Source organism: Ostrinia furnacalis, unplaced genomic scaffold (assembly GCF_004193835.3).
Source record: "Ostrinia furnacalis isolate ACB-3 unplaced genomic scaffold, ASM419383v2 OfSCF7462, whole genome shotgun sequence".
Taxonomy (NCBI): domain Eukaryota; kingdom Metazoa; phylum Arthropoda; class Insecta; order Lepidoptera; family Crambidae; genus Ostrinia; species Ostrinia furnacalis.
The window spans coordinates 90396-110822 of NW_021137701.1; the positions used below are offsets into that span (position 1 = coordinate 90396).

General features: G+C 38.3%; 1 protein-coding gene across 1 annotated transcript; it reads right to left on the reverse strand.

Moving 5' to 3' along the window:
* Positions 1-3502: 3502 nt before the first annotated feature.
* LOC114364682 (uncharacterized) lies at positions 3503-18035 on the reverse strand. Its single transcript, XM_028320918.1, has 7 exons — positions 17928-18035; positions 16747-16854; positions 15047-15154; positions 8620-8799; positions 6753-6873; positions 5753-5938; positions 3503-4772 (listed from the first exon to the last, which is right to left on the reverse strand). The coding sequence occupies exons 1-7, from the start codon at positions 18033-18035 to the stop codon at positions 3742-3744; spliced, it is 1842 nt and encodes a 613-aa protein (XP_028176719.1). The 3' UTR covers positions 3503-3741.
* Between the last annotated feature and the right edge of the window lie 2392 nt (positions 18036-20427).

Here is a 20427-nt window from a genome sequence, read left to right on the forward strand (position 1 = left end):
TCGGCTTGAGGCGCGGCGCGTCCCGCGCATGGTTTAAACCGGTTTATACTAGATTATAGCAAGCGGCCTGAGGCGCGGCGCGTCCGCCACGCGTCACTTCCCTGCCGCTCACATACTTCACTTCACCCCCGGTACTGGTAGCAGATAGACGTGTAATTTTATGTAATTGTGTTCCAAATATTAGTGAAATGGCTCCTACTGTAAGTGAATTTCCTGTACGATAGCCATTAAGCAGGCAAGTGAAAGAAATTTTATGCTAATTGAATACGTACATTTTAAAGGTGTGAACGAAAAGTTTTTAGTCTGTTTTTATTTTGTAATTTTATAAATTTATTTGTCTTTTTGTTGTATTTTGTAAGGCTGACTGGACGCCCTCTCTATAAACGGTGCTCGCAGAATATCAGCGTCGAAGTACTTCGTGCCTTGGCAATTGGCATATGCTGAGCGAGGACCTGTTTTTATTTATTTATTTATTTAAAAGGATGTGTCAAGTGTCGTTACATCGGCCCGATTGGTAGCTAGTGTTTTATGGAGTTCCTTTTAATAAAACATTAATTTTATTTGAATGTGTTTTACTAACTGTACTTTTGGCGATCACTCACACAAATGCAATTCTCAGCTTAAGTTGATAGGACTGTAGCGCCGTTTTATTTGAACTGTCAAAACTGATATCCCCATTTTTTAAATGGCAACATTTAGGTATTTTTAATGGCAACCCTTACCTTTTTTGTCTGTCCCAGATTAAGCAAAGCTTGTACTATGGGTACGTACCAGATACATACATAAATACTTTTATTGAGAATGACCGTAACAACTTGACGCTTAATTCGTAATCTGTGCATATTCTTACGTAAGATGTACTGGGACGTACGTAAATGTACTGGGACGTCCCACAATCATGTTAATGTAGTTCGTACTGCTTCTCAATTATTATTATTGAATATATTTTTGTGTAATTAATTCATTTGTTTCATTTTCTCAATTTTGTCACCGTGACAGTTTACCTTTCTCCTAAATTCAATTTTGTCACCGTGACAGTATATATGTCAACGTGAAATTGTGAACTCTGTCAGTTTATAATATAACGCGTTAGATTGTAAACTAACAGTCGGTTAGGTTAGGTTAGATTGTAATTTAACTACGTCAGATTATAATCTGACGGAATTCACAATTTTACGGTGACATATATTTCTCTTTTACACTTTTATAAAGAGTAAAAGAGAGAACATACAACCCGATCGAGTTAACTGCGCACCACGTTGAATGCGAATCTCACTCGCGTTACCCTCCGTACCAGAGTCGATGTGACGTCACGGCAGCCAGGTGTGCGTTAACTCGGCCGGATTGTAGTACTAATTCCGAATTCCAATTTATGGAGAGAAATACTATCATGGTGACAACGAGACTACTGTCACGGTGATAAAGAGACTACTGTCACGGTGACAAAGAGACTACTGTCACGGTGACAAGGAGACTACTGTCACGATGACAAAGAGACTACTGTCATGGTGACAAAGAGACATATTGTCACGGTGACAAATGTCGCGCCTTAAAAAACTAATGTAAGATTTAGAAGGGACTTACTATTTCCATGTAGTAAAATTACAAATAAATTCAGTTTTGCTTTATTAAACTAAAAAACTGATATTAAATACTTAACTAATTATTTATTAATATTATGCACCAATAAATAAAACTAAAAAATAATATACACCGACAAATTAATAAAACTACATTATTTTATGTATCTACTAGCTGACCCGGCGAACTTCGTACCGCCTTAGCGTAGAGATTTTCTTAATATTTTTTTCCGTAAGAACCATCCTTGGACTTCCACAAACATTTAAAAAAAAGAATTATCGAAATCGGTTCAGCCGTTCACACGTGATGCCGTGACAACGCGAAACGGGTTTCATTTTTATATATATAGATTAAGGTGTTCATTCTAGTTCTATTTATAAATAAAAGATGGCGCTGCCAAACTTTTAGAATGCGGTAGCAAGTTACGTCATCGAAATACAGTTTTGGGTATTAGAAGAGTAACTATCTGATTTTAAAATAAATTAAGCACACAAGTATAATAAAAAAAAATACAACAATATAGATGAAAACTCGGTGATTTCATCATCATCATATCAGCCATAGGACGTCCACTTCTGAACATAGGCCTTCCCCAATTCCATAATGATCTGTTGGTAGCAGCCTACATACAGCGCCTTCCTGCTACTTTACGAGGCCATCGGTCCACCTTGCGGCGGCCTACATCCAGCGCCATCCTGCTACTTTACGAGNTTACAACCCAATCGAGTTAACTGCGCACCACGTTGAATGCGAATCTCCCTCGCATTACCGTCCGTACCAGAGTCGATGTGACGTCACGGCAGCCAGGTGTGCGTTAACTCGGCCGGATTGTAGTACTAATTCTGAATTCCAATTTATGGAGAGAAATATATCATGGTGACAAAGAGACTACTGTCACGGTGACAAAGAGACTACTGTTACGGTTACAAAAAGACATACTGTCACGGTGACAAAGAGACGTACTATCACGGTTACAAAAAGACATACTGTCACGGTGACAAAAAGACATACTGTCACGGTGACAAAGAGACGTACTATAGTTCCAAAATACTGGACTGTCCTGTCGATGACATTGACAGTGGGGCGCCACCGTCTATACCGGATCACTGGTTCAGATTTTTGCCATGTTGGAAACCATATAGTTGAACGATGGTAGCGCCCCCCTGTCATTGAGTTTGGTGGGACAGTTCAGCGTGGGTCATCTATATCACGGTTACAAAAAGACATACTGTCACTGTGACAAAGAGACATACTATCACGGTGACAATGAGACTATAGATGACCCACGCTGAACTGTCACACCTAACTCAATGACAGGGGGCGCTACCATCGTTCAACTATATGGTTTCCAACATGGCAAAAATCGGAACCAGCGATCCGGTATTGACGGTGGCGCCCCACTGTCAATGTCATGGATAGGACAGTTCAGTACTTTGGAACTATACTTACTGTTGGAGCTATTGCCATGCAGTAAAATTACAAACAAATTCAGTTTTGCTTTATTAAACTACAAAATTGATGTTAAATACTTAACTAATTATTTATTTCAATATTATGCTCCAATAAATAAAACTAAATATAATATACACCGACAAATAAAACTACATTAATTTATGTTTCTATTAAGGTGTTCATTCTAGTTCTATTTATAAATAAAAGATGGCGCTGCCAAACTTTTAGAACGCGGTGGCGAGTTACGTCACAGAAATACAGTTTTGGTATTAGAAGAGTAACTATCTGATTTTAATAAATTAAGCACACAAGTATAATAAAAAAATTATACAACATTACAACAATATAGAAATTGTGATGACGTTATGAAAACTCGGTGATTTCATCATCATCATATCAGCCATAGGACGTCCACTGCTGAATATAGGCCTTCCCCAATGATTTCCACAATGATCTGTTGGTAGCAGCCTACATCCAGCACCTTCCTGCTACTTTACGAGGTCATCGGTCCACCTTGTGGGTGGACGTCCTACGCTGCGTTAACCAGTGATTTATGATAACGTTATTGTTAAGAAAAGAAACTACTGCCCCAATACGGCTGTAGAACGGATACGCAAGTTAAAAAAAAATCCTTGTTTTTAGACCTTAACACAAGGCAATAAAGTTTGAAATAATGTGGTTACTATACTACCATTGAGCGATTGAGGGTTAAGAATCACTCATAGATTGAAGCACTCCAGCATAGAAAGGGTTGAGAACAGCTGGATTGTAGTTAGCTCCGTACCGCTGTACCACCAAAATGTTTCCCCTCTGGAAAGCATTCTCTAGCGACGCTCTGACCGATGCTGCTTGAGCCAAATCCCTATTAAAATTTGTGCCTACCCTATTCTTTACAAAATAACTCAAGTCTGGCTGAGGATTGTCCGAAATACGCNATATACGGGGCCGGATCACACCCTCATAGTGCGTAGACCGTTTCGACCGCAAAATATGTTTCAACGCTTCAATCTTCTTGTGCAATATAACCTTTTTCGTGTGTATCTTGTCTATGGTCGCCTTTATTTTTTCAACGGTCTCCTTAGCTACGACTGCCGGATCTTTGTGAGGTTCGTAGTGGACGTTTGTGTGCGTTTTTATTACGTGGTCGTGTGGAATGTGTGGAAGAAAATGCTCGTGGTGGTGGTGTTCAAACTCGTAGGGCGAACGTCGGTATCTAAAAATCTTTTTTAACTTCTTTATTTTGTTGTTCGAAAGTACCTTTTTGCTGTGAATAGCGTCTAGAGCAGAACGGAAACGTTCTCTGTTGATGTTGTAGTGGATACTAGGTTTTCCTTTAATGTATTTGCTAAGATCCTGCAAAGGATTTGTTTGAAGCTTGTTTATAACTTGTGGTTTATCATCTAATGACCGTTTTTGGATATTTTTAGGGTGCAAATCGTTTTTAACATCATAGACATCATTATTAGGCGCAGATTCGTCTGAAATTTCAACGAGAGGATTAGAATTAACCCAAATTTTGTGCTTCGCGTAATATTTCAAAACCTTCACCAACGGATCTACCGAATCTGTGACGGAGCGTTTCTGAACGGATTTGACAGGTGTCAGAATTGGCGCGAAAACGCGTTTGTTGTCTGTGGCGAGCAGCAGTTCCGGTTCTAGGGATGGGAGCGGAGTGTCGTCACTCAATCTTCGTGGTACTCGGCCTGACGTATCAAGTGACGCGTCTGTTTCGGAGGAATCTGCGGAAGTGAAAAATAACTCAGTTCAATGAGGGTTTTCGTGAATGAAAGATCCGCTAGATGGCGGGACGTGGATGTGGGGTCTGACTGCTGCGTGATTGGTGGATTTTGACATATCTGTCAATGTCATGTCAAAAATAACCAATCATGCAGCATTTGGACTTCGCATCTACGTATTGCCATCTGGCGGATTTTTCATTCGCGAAAACCCTCATTAATACCAATTAGAAACTGCTCAATATTGAGTACAAAATTTTCCAGTGCATAACTGTAGCCAAATTACATCGAATTACTGTTTCCGATGACTGCTAATTACTACATTTCGACAACCTATTACTCAAATTAAAGTTGTATTACAGTTTGTTAACAACTGTTAAATAATACCTACCTAAATATAATAGAAAGAAAGAAAGAAAGAAAAATTATTTATTTGACAACTAAAAAGCACAAAAAACAACGAGGCGGAGAAAAAATATTATGATTAGTATTGATTGATTAGCTTTCGATTCCTGCTTAAGTGTTCCTAACTTATTTTGTAGTAGACATCGTTTCAGCCAAATGACGTTCACAACTGGAGAAAGGCCTCCTTCAAGGATTTTCTTTTTCCACAACGATTGTTCGCTTTGCCCGCATCCAGGTACTTCCTACCTTCATCAGATCGTCGGTCTACCTAGTTAGCTATTAGATCGATGGCAATAGGTACCTACTATTAGTTTGGGACCTAGTACGCATTCTCTCTCCTAGAGTTTGAACATGGCAAACATGAGCCTGTTTATCTATTTACCTCCGATTTTTGGCTTTTTGTTTATATGAATTCGAACATGAGCTTTGATAATATTAAATTTATTTATAAAGTTCGCAGGAAGGCGTTGGATGCAGGCCGCTACCAACCGCGCCATGTGGAAGATCATTGGAGGAGGCCTATGTTCAGCAGTGGACGTCCTGTGGCTGAAATGATGATGATTTATTGAAATACGCACCACTTAAATTATACACCCTAGCGATTTGCCTGAGCGCCCGCGGCGGGATCGGCAGGGCACACCTTTGGGTCGCGGGCTCGCTAGAGTTTACTCGGAGACATTCCAGTATGGCGTTCTTCACTTCAGCCGATATGTTTGGCAGAAAGTTCGGCAGAGGCAGGGCGAGTGAGGGCAGACGTGTTGTTTCTGGAATTGTGATACTTACCTTTACTGAAAGTTGAGAACTTGAGACGCTTGGACAGTCGCTTTGGCGGTGTTGATTCACAAATCAATAAAAAAGCACTTTTACACGTCCCAGTATTAACCCTACCACTGCTTCAGGACAATAAATGGGCCAGTGCTGAAGAGAAGCAGTGCAAGAAACTAAGTATAGTCAGCGCAATACAAATAGACATTCAGAAGTTATCTGATATTTTTTTACTTTGATTAAAACAAAAAGAGAAGGTACGACACTAGCGTATCTTCACTGGTTGGCTTTATTGGCGCTCAAGTTGTAGATCCTGGCTACACAGGAGTTGCAGCGGTGGGAACGAGTTGTGGGAATAGTCCCGTAGCGTATCGCAAGTGTGCTGTCTAAATTAGGTGCATGCTTACTTTCGGACTCGCTGACTACTTTATCTAGCTTGCACGAAACTTGGGAGCTCTTTGCTCTGTCTCGCTCACCGGAGACCTATGTTAGACCTATGTAGCCCAGTAGGGAGGTTCTGTCGTGCAATCGTTTGTCGAGCCTAAGTAATGTCGCGCTAGGGTTTGTCGCGCCAAAGTACTGTCGTGCTTTCGTTTGTCGCCCCATCGTTCTGTCGCGCTAACGTTCGTCGAGCTAATGTGCAGTCGCGCCATTGATTGTCGGCATAACGTACTGTCGCCACTACGTTTGTAGCACCTTTGTTTATCGCAACTATGATATACACTCCTATTTTAGGGTATCTTCCCCAATGACATACCATAAATCTTCCTTTTTTATTTTGATCTTAGCTTTCTTATAAATTACTTTACTAACCTGGTGGTCTAGCAGTGGTGGTGTGATCTTCGGGATTAGGGTCGTAGCCTGTGAGATGCGCCAGCTTGTCCAGATACCACGCCAGACGCAGTAACAATTCGTTCTCTTCCATGCTGTCATCCTGTAAGCAGATGGTAAGGTTTGGAGAACGTCAGATGTTTTCTGGGATAAGTAGTCAGTAGTAGCTAGTGCTCAATTAAGCCTCGAACAAGATAAAACGATTGAACTTTTGGCAAAGATTTTTAACGAAATCTCCTAACACATGATATTATGTAGGTATATTTATTTTGTACCTAGTTTATTTATTTATTTATTAATATTAAGGAAACAAACAATTTTGATACACAGACAAATAATCACACAAAAAGGAATGAGAATAAATTATTTATTGAAAGGACAATGACCAAAAGTGGTCCAAATGTCCACCAATAATGAGACCTATATTGGCTTATAGTCCATTAAATAGAGATTAACTTTCAGTATGGGACGAAAAAAAAAAAGCTGTCAGTAAAAAGTTTTGACTGTTTGAAAAATTGTAGTAGTTTACGCGCTAATCTCAGGAACTACTGGTCCGATTTAAAAAAATATTTTTGTTATGGATAGCCCATTTATCAAGGATGGTTTTACAATAAATAACATCACCCTACAACCAATAGGGGCGGAGCAGTAAAGACAACTATTTTCTACTAAACTATTTTCACGCATACAAAGTCGTAGGCACAGCTAGTATAATATATAATATTTAATAAAATTCATCTATAGCCCCGCGCCACATGCGACATGACATAACATACGTAGATTAGTCCAAAATGTGCAATGGATAGAATGATATCAAGAACATTTTTCGGATGAAAAGGTAAAAAACAGACTTTTCATTCAGTCATAACTTTTTACTGACAGCATATTTTTGATTGCGGTTTGGTTATAATGAATCAGTATTTACTAGACTATTTTACTACATAGGTCTCGTTAGTGGTGGACATTTGGACCACACTCCATACATTTTTGGTCATTGTCCTTTCCATTCATTGATATTATTTTGAGGCAACAATATTTTGGTAGACTATTGAGGTAACCAAATTCTTGTGTAACTACCTAACACAAGAATTTGATTAACAAACCCCGTTATTTGAGTTATTAAAATAATACTCAACACAATAAATACCAATGAGAGCTATCGTTTTGGCTCCTGTCAATCGCTAGTGGCTATGATCACAGAAATGGCTATGATGCAAGATAGAGGACTATAGCAGTTGCATTTACCAAGTTCACGCCAATATAGACTAAGGTCATACCACTGGTTAGTCGTGCCAGCTGTTGATAGTCCTTTGAATCTACTAACCTTGCTGTACTTAGCAGTGAAGGCCACGTCCTGCAACCGACGCGTGGTCCACAGCTCTAGCTCAGCATGGATAACTTACTGTACAGTGGCGCCAAATGTTAGCAAATTCTTTGCACTTAGCAGTGAACGCCAGCAAATGACAGGACCTTCTCTAGGGGCGCTAGCTGGTAGCAAATAACCTGGTTTTCCAACCTTGCTGTACTTAGCAGTGAACGCCACCTGCAGGCGACGCGTGGCCTATAACGCCAGCTCAGCATACCTGCCTTACTCTACAGTAGCTCCAACTGGTAGCAAAATGATATCCTCATTTGATTCTGCTAACCTTGCTATACTTAGCAGTGAACGCCAGCGAGTGACAGGACCTTACTTTACAGTGGCGCCAACTATCATACGATAGTCTCAATTTGCATCTGATAGCCTTGCTGTACTTAGCAGTGAACGCAACATCCTACAGACGCTGTCTTCCACAAGTGAGTAACTGGACCTTATTCTACAAGGGCAATACTATAGTCCTCATTTCCCGACCTTGCTGTACTTAGCAGTGAAAGCCACGTCCTGCAACCGACGCGTGGTCCACAGCGCCAGCTCGGCGAGCCGCCGCACGTGCTCGCTCGACTCGGTGGCTCGACGGCAGGTGGTCACCAAGGCGCGGACGCCGGTGAAATCGCCGATGGATAACGGTGCTGTTAGCTCGGGCGGGAGGTCCTAGGGTTGATGACATATTTTATATCAATCAATAGCTTATGGGGACAGCCGATGGGGCAGAAAGGTTCTGGAATGGAGGCCGCGTACCGGAAAACGCAGCGTGGGACGCCCACCTACAAGGTGGACCGACAACATCGTAAAGGTATCAGGGAAGCGCTGGACGCAGGCCAGGGGGATGGGGGAGGCCTATGTTCAGCAGTGGCCGTCCTATGGCTGAAATGATTATGATTATGACATGGATGTAATTAGGCAGTGACTACTATACGTTAGAGTCTTTAATATCCGCTATCTAAATCTACACTTTCACTAGGCAAGTTAAACTTCACTAACCGGGACACCATCGGCGAGGTGCCTTTATTAACACTGAATAAGCTTTGAGACCGCACTATGTCTGCCACTTCACTAACACTAGCACTGACGTCAATAGTCCAACGATTTTGAAACGTCCAGTGGCAAAAATCAAAAACTAACAACAAATTATTGATAGTAGCGCCCCATACGACATCTGTGTACTGATGATTAGTGTTTTGAAAGGTAGATTTAATTTGTTTTTTTTTTACTAAAGAGATTCATTGTAGAAATTCGCTAATTGAAGTGTTAGTTGACGAATGACAATATCTAACTGATAGCATTAGTAATTTAAGGCGATAGGTAAACAGACAGACATGGCGTGATTTACACAAAGGGTGCGTGGTTCGATTCCCAGTCGTATCCAGTCCAAATCGAGCAAATTCCAATAATCTCTAATATTATTAGGGGAACCTGTTGTACTTAGGCCAGTTTTTCGAATTTTGATTTTTTGAAAAATCATGGTGATAGTTAAACTTGTCTAGTGCAGTTATATTTAAAGATCATTTAATTAACTACATAATTAATTCATAAAATTGTGTATAATTTTAAAAATTTGGGCATACCTACTAGCTGGTAGAAAAAAAAAAGGAAAACTGTCCTAGGTACAACAAACCAGATGTACCTTGGACCGTGTACGTTGTACCTATTTAAATTTAAATAAATGCTTATATTCGCTTCAATTTGTTAATTTTCTGTTAAATTATTATTTGAAATACCAATTATTACAGTTATTAGCAACAATATCTAAGCAAAAGTATTTTTTAAAAAAGATCCTCATCCATATTTTTTGTATTAATTATTTTTCACAATTTTTTGGCAACAAATCACTTAAGTTTAAGCCGGCTCTCCAGTCCATGTTTAGCCTTACACAATCAACAAAAATATGACAATATTCAACATTTTATCTAGAAAATTTAGTTGAATGTTGATATGTTATGTCGTGTAGGACAAAATACGCGCTGGAGTGGCTTTAACTTGCAATGTAGTTTTTTTTTATTTTTTATCATTTAACATAAATTCTAGCAAAATATCCATTAAAACCGCTTTATCAACGTAAATAATCTTAAAAAAGTCATATGAAGATACATTAAACGTAAATTTAAAAAACATTAGAAATTATAAAAAAATATATCAAAAACAGACTTTAAATTGCTATTTTGAGGTCTTCGGGGCATTTGCTTCTATAACAGTATAATTTTTTTTTATTACAATAAAATTCTCATTTAAACGTAATGAAAAACAGTGACCAAGGTACATCGCTAGTTGGGTGGTCAAGGTACAACATTACGACTACTTCACTTAATAAGCATAATAAACCCACTTCCATTTGAGCTTAGAATCTGAANAGACTATCCATCTAGGTTTTATTAATCTAAGCAATATAGGTTAATATTCAAAAGAAAGAATGGGTAATGTACCTACGTGGGTATTATTATAGGTAGGTACTATTGCCCATTAATTCTTTTATATTTTTTGGAAATAAGAGAGTAACGTTAAGTAATCCCAATACTTTTGATATTGAATTTGTGAAGAGGCGACCATAAAGGTGGACTGACGGGCGACCTCATTTACAGGAAGGCGCTGGATGCAGGCTACCAATCGGTCAGAATGGAAATCATTGAGGAAGACCTATATTCACCAGTGGACGTCCTGCTTTGGCTGAAATGATAATGATCCTTGTTAATCTTGCTATATTTAGCAGTGAACGTCAGCGAGTGATAGGACTTTACAGTGGCGCCAACTGGTAGCAAATATGACAGCACATAAGATTTTTTGTGACGTCAAACGTCAGCGATACTTCAGATGTGCTTCAGACTTGTATATGTATGTATGCTCGGTCAAATCAATGTCACCCGTCCCGTGCCGCTCCGACTCCCCTGCGAATGCGATATTACTCCTGCCACTTCAGCACTCACCAGTTAGCGCCACTATTACAGTCATAGCGAGTGACAGGACCTACTCTAGGGGCGCCAGCTGGGATCAAAAACCATAGTCCCCTTTGAATCTACCGACCTTGCTGTACTTAGCAGTGAATGCTACGTCCTGCAGCCGACGCGTGGTCCACAGCGCCAGCTCGGCGAGCCGCCGCACGTGCTCGCTCGACTCGGTGGCTCGACGGCAGGTGGTTACCCAGGCGCGGACGCTGGCCACGGCGCCGGTGGATAGATCCTTACTCTAGTAGTGACATCGTGGTGACAGCATATCGTCGCTTGCCTCTCTAACTGACGTATCTGACATTTTTTTCGAAACTGAGTTCTCTACACCACCTTAATCACAGATATTGACCTTAATCAATTTTGCAAGACGAATCGATCTGTCTAATGGCCTGAAAAATGTCAGTTAGAATAGAATAGAATAGAATGTATTTATTGCTTTTTCTTATTATTTTTTTTTTATTATTTATTGTTACGTCAGTTAGAGAGGCAAGCGACGATATGCGATAGTCACTCCTGTCACTTTAGCGGTTGGCGCCATTCTTAGCTACTAGAAAGTGGTAGGGCCTTACTCTACAATGACGACATCTTAGTGAGTGCAAATGTGATGCTCCTTCTTACGCTTTCACGTTTAATGCAACTTTAGCAGCCATGGCTGTCTCGCGATAAACGACAAAAATTTCATACTATTTGAAAACGCAGGAGGGCTGTCCTTCCGTGCAGCTTCCATACCTCAAGTACTGGACTCAGTTATTCGCTAGAGCTATAATGTACAGGATCTACAGCGGCGTCAACTAGTGAATACTAGCTACTAGAGACTAGCAGTGAATGCCAGCAAGTGACAGCTGGACCTTAGCGCTAGCTGGTAAGACAAATACTATAGCCCTCATGTCCCGACCTTGCTGTACTTAGCAGTGAAAGCCACGTCCTGCAACCGACGCGTGGTCCACAGCGCCAGCTCGGCGAGCCGCCGCACGTGCTCGCTCGACTCGGTGGCTCGACGGCAGGTGGTCACCCAGGCGCGGACGCTGGTGAAATCGCCAATGGATAACGGCGATGTTAACTCGGGCGGGAGGTCCTAGGGTTGATGACATATTTTATATCAATCAATAGCTTATGGGGACAGCCGATGGGGCAGAAAGGTTCTGGAATGGAGGCCGCGTACCGGAAAACGCAGCGTGGGACGCCCACCTACAAGGTGGACCGACAACATCGTAAAGGTATCAGGGAAGCGGTGGACGCAGGCCGTCCTATGGCTGAAATGATGATGATTATGACATGGATGTAATTAGGCAGTGACTACTATACGTTAGAGTCTTTAATATCCGCTATCTAAATCTACACTTTCACTAGGCAAGTTAAACTTCACTAACCGGGAGTCCGGGACACCATCGGCGAGGTGCCTTTATTAACACTGAATAAGCTTTGAGACCGCACTATGCTGCTACTTCACTAACACTAGCACTGACGTCAATAGTCCAACGATTATGAAACGTCCAGTGGCAAAAATCAAAAACTAACAAACCAGTATTGATGGTAGCGCCCTACGAGACATCTATACAGTGTGTCCGGGCATGTAGTGATCAAACTTTAAGGGCAAAATCTAGAGACAATTTTATCGATAAAAATACTTCAAATTTGGGGCTTGACCCATTTATCGCAAAATTACAAGGATTTAAGTTTTTAATTTTTAGTTTTCACCTCTTCCTTCAAAAACTAGTGAAAGCGTGGGTAGCTTAACATTAATAAGCAATTATTTTATATCATGCGATAGCCAATAAAATTATCTTTTAGTAGAAGTCGAAAACAGACACAAGTTTCATACATTTTATGGGAGTAAGAATGGATTTAATTAGAAAAATATATGATTTTTTTCTCTTCTTTTTCAGTTATTTTCCAACCAGTGCCGGATTAAGCCAGCGCGGGGCCTGTAGCAAATTTCTATCAAGGGGCCCTTGGTTTGCTTTAGGTTCTCAAGTTTAGGGTATTAAATGAAACAAAACTGTTATCTACAAATGAACTTTTCTTGATTTAATGTGGGCAAATTTAGAGATAACACTTTCAATATCAACTTCTTTAAGGAAATCATGTTCTACGAGTATATTCAACAAAGTGGGAGCCTGCGGGTGACGAGCTATTGGACATAGAGAGGGTTATTAATTATACGTACATTTTCTACTTTGTCGAAGATAAGCACGAGAACGGTTTGTCCAAAACATATGAATTTGGTCTTATTCAATGCAGAATGAAGTGCTCTTTAACCGTCCTGAAGACCACTTTTCGATACGGTAAGTCCTTTACGCGGTATAACCGGAAAACCGAAAAAACGCCCCTTTCGGAGGCCCCCACCACTTAAGCACAACTTCGTCGAAGTCGAAAACCTAGTAGAGTCTTAATGGGCAACCAATGAAGCCATTAAAGCAATAAAATCTTTTGTAGGAATTATTTCCGATTTAAAATCTAATTCTACTGGCCTAGAAATTTGGAACGGCAAGTTTATTTTTGTTTCTTGTATTAAAGTTATGCAAATCGCTCTTTTTCGTGAATTGCTCTATATTTTTCGAACATAATATAAAAGGTTTTCATAAATGAACTGTGAAACTACTGTCAGTATGTTAATTGATTTGGAGAACAGCCTAGGTGGCGAATTAGTGCAGTTTGCAGAGCTACTGAAAACAGATTTCTTGACTTACTTGATCTTAAAACAGATGTGGCTACTGTTACTGACAGCAAGAATTGGTTGTTTGATTTAAATAATTATTATTGTGTTGAATAGCTCATAAATTGAGAAAGGCTATAGGATACATACATTCACTCTACGACTAATAGAGGCGAAGCAGTAAAGAAAAATGTTGCAAGCACGGGAAATAGTATTTAAACTATTTTCACGCGTATGAAGTTGATTTTGTGGCATCGAACATTGGACCAGGCATACGGCTAAGCAATACAGTCGTACAGGAGGGTACAAGGAAGAGGGGGAACCATAGTAGATAACACAGTGTCGTTCAGGAGAGTGCAAGGAAGAGGTGCAGCAACCGCAGTTAAGGATCGGCTGGGACGAACAAGGATAGGCGAATCCAACTCGCGAGCCCTGACAGGGATACGCTGGTTAAGGTGGCCCTTTATAAGGCTTGGGAGCCTGCGGGTGACGAGCTATTGGACGTAGAGAGGGTTATTAACTAAACGTACATTTTCTACTTTGTCGAAGATAAGCACGTGAACGGTTTGTCCAAAACATAATGAATTAAATATCCATTAAAACCGCTTTATCAACGTAAATAATCTTAAAAAAGTCATATGAAGATACATTAAACGTAAATTTAAAAAACATTAGAAATTATAAAAAAATATATCAAAAACAGACTTTAAATTGCTATTTTGAGGTCTTCGGGGCATTTGCTTCTATAACAGTATAATTTTTTTTTATTACAATAAAATTCTCATTTAAACGTAATGAAAAACAGTGACCAAGGTACATCGCTAGTTGGGTGGTCAAGGTACAACATTACGACTACTTCACTTAATAAGCATAATAAACCCACTTCCATTTGAGCTTAGAATCTGAAACTCATATCGTCCAGTAGCTAGATATATAAAGATTATGTTCTAACTATAACCGTTTTGTCAAACATGCAACATTTTTCATAAATTGACATGAAGTAAACCTCCAAAATCTCACTGCGTCAGTGTAAAATATTAAATTACCATTTTTTCTTGTACTTGCACGGCGTCGGCGAATCTTAGCTAACTTCACGTTAATGTTGACAAATAACGTATGTAATACCCTAGACAACTTTTCATAAAACCGCATAATTTAAAAAATATATACAATTGTTTTAGGTACAACTCTGTCCAAGGTTCAACAGGTTCCCCTATATTGTATTTGAATGGAAATATTGAAACAGAAACAAAATAACAAGGCCTAAAGTAGAAATCATAAACAATTAATGCATGTTCCTTACCGAGGTCAAGTTGAGCCGGCTGCAGTTTTCCAGCACCTCGATGTACCGCTCGATGGACAGACGCAGGCCGTCCACGTATACGCTACCATTGTGAAGGGCATCCTGCACCTAAGTTAAAAGAAGAAGGAAATAATTTTATTTGGCAACAAGACATTACAATTGAAAAAAAAACGAAACGATAAAATTGCTAAATCCACTCAGTAACCATAAAACATGAAAAACAATTGCAGAGGCGATAGATAAGTTTAAAATGCTTCGTTTTTCAAGATGAAAAAAAAATTATGAATACAATCTTAAAAGAAAGATGACTACTAATTATTATTGGTTATAATTTATGACATGCAACTCATTATTAATAATTAACAATGTAGTTAAGTAGCTTGAATAGAAACATATTCTTTCATGCATAACGTGTAAATTAATAATTAATAACTACTTCACTGAAGTAAAGTTCCTCAACGTGACAAGGTAATTAATCATTTTTACACTTGATCGAAGATGATGATATTCTATGACACCTAACGATATACAACTACCTTCATAATTTAAAACATAGTACTACTAAACTAACTGTATTAAATAATTTAATTTTATAGGTATAGCCTGACCAGGAACATATGTTTCCAACACAAGAAAAACCAGGTCGTTAAAGTATGTTTTTTCTGCATTTTATTATTAGTATTTGAGCTATTCTATAAAACGAATGTAAATTTATTAGTCTACGACTATTAGTTCCGAGGTAATTGTTGAACAAAGATACCCCTTCCCAGCCTGTTCCATAGCGCTGCTAACATGCGAAAATGCACTGCCTGAAAGAATCACACAACCTATTCCGACGTACTATGGAACCGACTGAGAAGATACCCCTTCTTCTTTCTTCTTCTTAGTTCAACAATTACGTCGAAACTAATAGACGTAGAGTAATAAATTTACATTCGTTTTGTAGAATAGCTCAAATACTAATAATAAAATGCAAAAAAAACATACTTTAACGACCTGGTTTTTCTTGTGTTGGAAAATAACTGAAAAAGAAGAGAAAAAAATCATGTATTTTTCTAATTAAATCCATTCTTATTCCCATAAAATGTATGAAACTTGTGTCTGTTTTCTACTTCTACTAAAAGATAATTTTATTGACTATCGCATGATATAAAATATTTGCTTATTAATGTTAAGCTACCCACGCTTTCACTTGTTTTTGAAGGAAAAGGTGAAACTAAAAATTAAAAACTTAAATCCTTGTAATTTTGCGATAAATGGGTCAAGCCCCAAATTTGAAGTATTTTTATCGATAAAATTGTAACTAGATTTCGCCCTTAAAGTTTGATCACTACATGCCCAGACACTCTGTATATTCTGATGATTAGCGTTTTGAAAGGTAGATTTAATTTGATTTATTGCTAAAGAGATTCATTGTAGAAATTCGCTAATTTTGTTAAGTGCAACGAAGAAGACTTTGAAGACGCATTAGTAATTTAAAGCGACAAGTAAACAGACAGACATGGCGTGATTTACACATAGAATGCGTGGTTCGATTCCCAGTCATATTAATTTAGTCCAAATTGTGGATATTCCAATAATCTCTAACGTCTTACAGTGTATTTGAATGGAAATAAAGAAACAGAAACAAAATATAAAGGCCCTGACACTAAAGTAGAAATCATAAACAATTGAAATGAGTAAACTCGCATGTTCCTTACCGAGGTCAAGTTGAGCCGGCTGCAGTTTTCCAGCACCTCGATGTACCGCTCGATGGACAGACGCAGGCCGTCCACGTATACGCTACCATTGTGAAGGGCATCCTGCACCTAGAAGTTAGAAGAAGGAAATAATATTTTTTTTATTTGGCAACAAAAGACATTACACTTAAAAAAAGAAAAAATATATTTAAAAAACTAATAAAGTTGCCAAAAAGGTCAACCACTCAGTACCATCTTGACAGTGTTGTAACTGCCAAGACACAAATTTTTATTGGGTGTCTTTTATGCAGGGGCTTACAAAAATTAAAACAAAATAACAGAATGAAAAGAAAAAAGATACATAGGTAATTCTTTATGTATCTAACAGTCTTTACAAAAGTAAGAGAAATGAGACACGAGTGTGGACGTTGCGATGCGTTGCGGCTAACGCTAACTTTCTAAAAAATGGTGTAGGTAAATATTATTGTTACTTTTTTGTGAAGAAAATATTTATTTACTTGCGATTATTCGTCGTCCGTCGGCCGTTTGGTGTAGTGGTTCAGAACGGACTACTATGCCGAGAGGTCCCGGGTTCGATTCCCGGCCGGGCAGAAATTGAAATGATGAATTTTAATTTCTGTGACGGGTCTGGGTGTGACTATGTATAATATTTATGTATTTAAAAAAAAAAGTATATAAGTAGTATATCCGTTAAGCTAGCACCCATAACACAACCATTAAGTTGCTTACTTTAGGGCTGGCGCTGTGTGAAATTGTCCAAAGATTTATTTATTTATTTATTTATTTATTCCTTGAAACACGAAAGCAACGAAAGTCAATCGCAGTGGCGATAGAAAGTTCAATTATGCTTTTTTTTTAAAGAAGAAAAAAGTTAATTTATGAATTCACAATCTGTTGAGAGAGATGACTAACTAATTATTAGTTTTATTACAAGACAAGCAACTTATTATTAATAACAATGTAAGTAGCTTGAATAGAAACACATTCTTTCATGCATAACGTAAAATAAATTAATAACTACCTAATTGGAGTCAAGTTAATCGAGGTGACTAGGTAATTAACGTTTTTTACGCTTGATCGAAGATGATGATATTCTAGGAATAACAATATACAACTACCTTCATATTTAAGATATAGTACTAATAAACTAACTTTATTATATAATTTAATTTTATACTTACTTTTCGCACCATGTAGGACTCGTAATTATTAAACGAATCCGCATATTTGCTCTTCTCTTCGCCGCGGTCTTTAATTCTATTATTTTTATTCAAGTCGTAAACTTGCATATCTTTAGCATTATGAACACTATTCCCGTTTATATTATCGTACGACTCATTATTTAGATTTTCTTTGGCTTCATGTTTTTCGAAACGTTCGAAATAAAATTTCCTAACTTCCGGCAAATCGATTGTCCACGCGGTCACTTGAAAACCGATCACAGTGAAAAATACCAACGCGTACACAGCACTAGCGGCTGTCATTTTGCCCGCGCAAATTTTGACAGTTTTTCANGGTCTTTTCAAAATGGCGGCCTTGACATCCGAATATTTTGGCGCGCTTTTATTGAATACGTGGATATCAAGTGGGGCCGTGTAAGTTACTGCGTTGGGAAATATGAAACAGGCAATCGGATGTTGGTTTTTTGCGTAATTATGCGTTTCCCGCGGCCCATTGTCTCAGGGTGAGCGCGTCGAACATCAATACTGGCAAATCAATTAATAATTCTATACAAAGGTACTACAACACACATCATCACACTCAATGATTGTATAATCACTTTCGCGATCATGATGCGTGAAGGTAAAACTACCTAGGTCTCTACTTAACTAAAATATTATTTTTCCAATGATAATTCAGTCTTGTATACAATATTTATAAAAGAAGGCTCAATTGTCTACCTCTGGGATTCAAACCTATGAAGGCATTGTAGTTTCGAACGCACGGTTAAAGAATCTTAAAATAATGCATGCCTCATCATTTTATTCCACAATACTTCAATAATTTTAAAACCTAGAGACGATCAAAATATATTTCTATAAATTGACCCGGCCAAGAATTAAACCCGGGACGCCTTCCAAAATCGAAAACTCCACTGCACCATTGTTTGTTATAAAAGTAGGGTAGTACATTTAACATTCGATGTAAATTCCATTTTGCCACGTCACAAAAGAACATTTTTATCAACAGCAAAAAATGTGTATGAATTTATCGAATTGAAATTATTATCATCAAAAGGTTACACTACTAACCTACACTACATACAGGAAATAATTTAACATAGGCACAGTCCGATTCAAACTTAGGCGCGTGCAGCTCGAATATTTGCGAGTGCTATGCGCGCAGGTTTCTTCGCCTAACTTTACAAACATTATTATGAGGTCTCACAGTGCGCGTGGACGCACAGGGTGACACACGAACCAATCACAGAGCCCTAATCAACGCTGTGCGTTCGATTGGCTGCTTTACTTAGGCAAGCATCGTTTGTGAATATCGGCGTTATATGTGTACTGCTATGTACTGCGCAGCGACTCGTGCGATGTTCCGAGCCGCCATAATATTGAATCGGATTGTACACTAGCAAAAACAAACTTATATTTTTTTACCAATATCCTCGTAGCAAATTGAATTACACGATTTAGTTATACACCTGCTTTTTCACGAATACTTAATAAAAGCAGGATTCAAGACGCCGTCCGGGCCCAAAGTCCAAATCTAGGTCAAACCCACGCGACATTCGATTCATATTATTTTTATGCACTTTCAAATTAATATTGAATCGGACTGTACACTAGAAAAAAGCTAATATTTTCTTACCAATATCCTCGTAGCAAATTGAATTACACTCTTTATTTAATACACTTACTTTTTCACGGATTCCATGGAGAAGAACAATTCAAGACTCCATCGAGTCCAAAATCCAAATCTAGGTCAAACCCACGCGAGTCGCTTCACATTATTTTGATNCACATGTTGATGCACTTTCAAGATTATTAATCATTTTTGTATATTGATCACTTCACTACACTTTACAACACAAAATAACACCCTATTTGTACATACATTAAATGAATTAAAGGAATAAAATAGAACAACCATTACTTTCAATTCAAAACTAACTACCCTCCACAAAACTTTAAAATATCGTCCAATGACTTTTTTTTTCCTAATTTTTCTGGCATTGGAATTTAACGTTACATGCTCGCAATTTATTCCTTGGGCAGTAGGTACAACTTGACCAAAAATAATGTTTACTATGATGAAAAGCGAAAAAAAAATTTTTTTAGGGAAAGATGTGTAGAAAGTGGGAAACATTTTTAGTCCCCAAAACGTTTTTTCGTAGCATAGGTTATTTACTTTATTTTATTAGGAACAGGCAACAATTCAAAAGATTTATGGGTTTTTAACTTTAAAATTATATAAAATAATTGCTATTCAATAATGTAATAGCACACATATTATAATACTAGTACAGATGCATCATCCCATACTCGAAACACAGATAATATAATACTAGTGTAATAGTAATACAAATTAGATTCTTAAACCCTTCTTTCTCACTGCAAGGCTACAGGATTAGAAATCTAATTCTGCTTCTATTACATGCGAGATTGGACGAAGATAATATGCAAAACGTTATTATAACATGCGTAATACTTACTACAGTTATGTTATCGATCA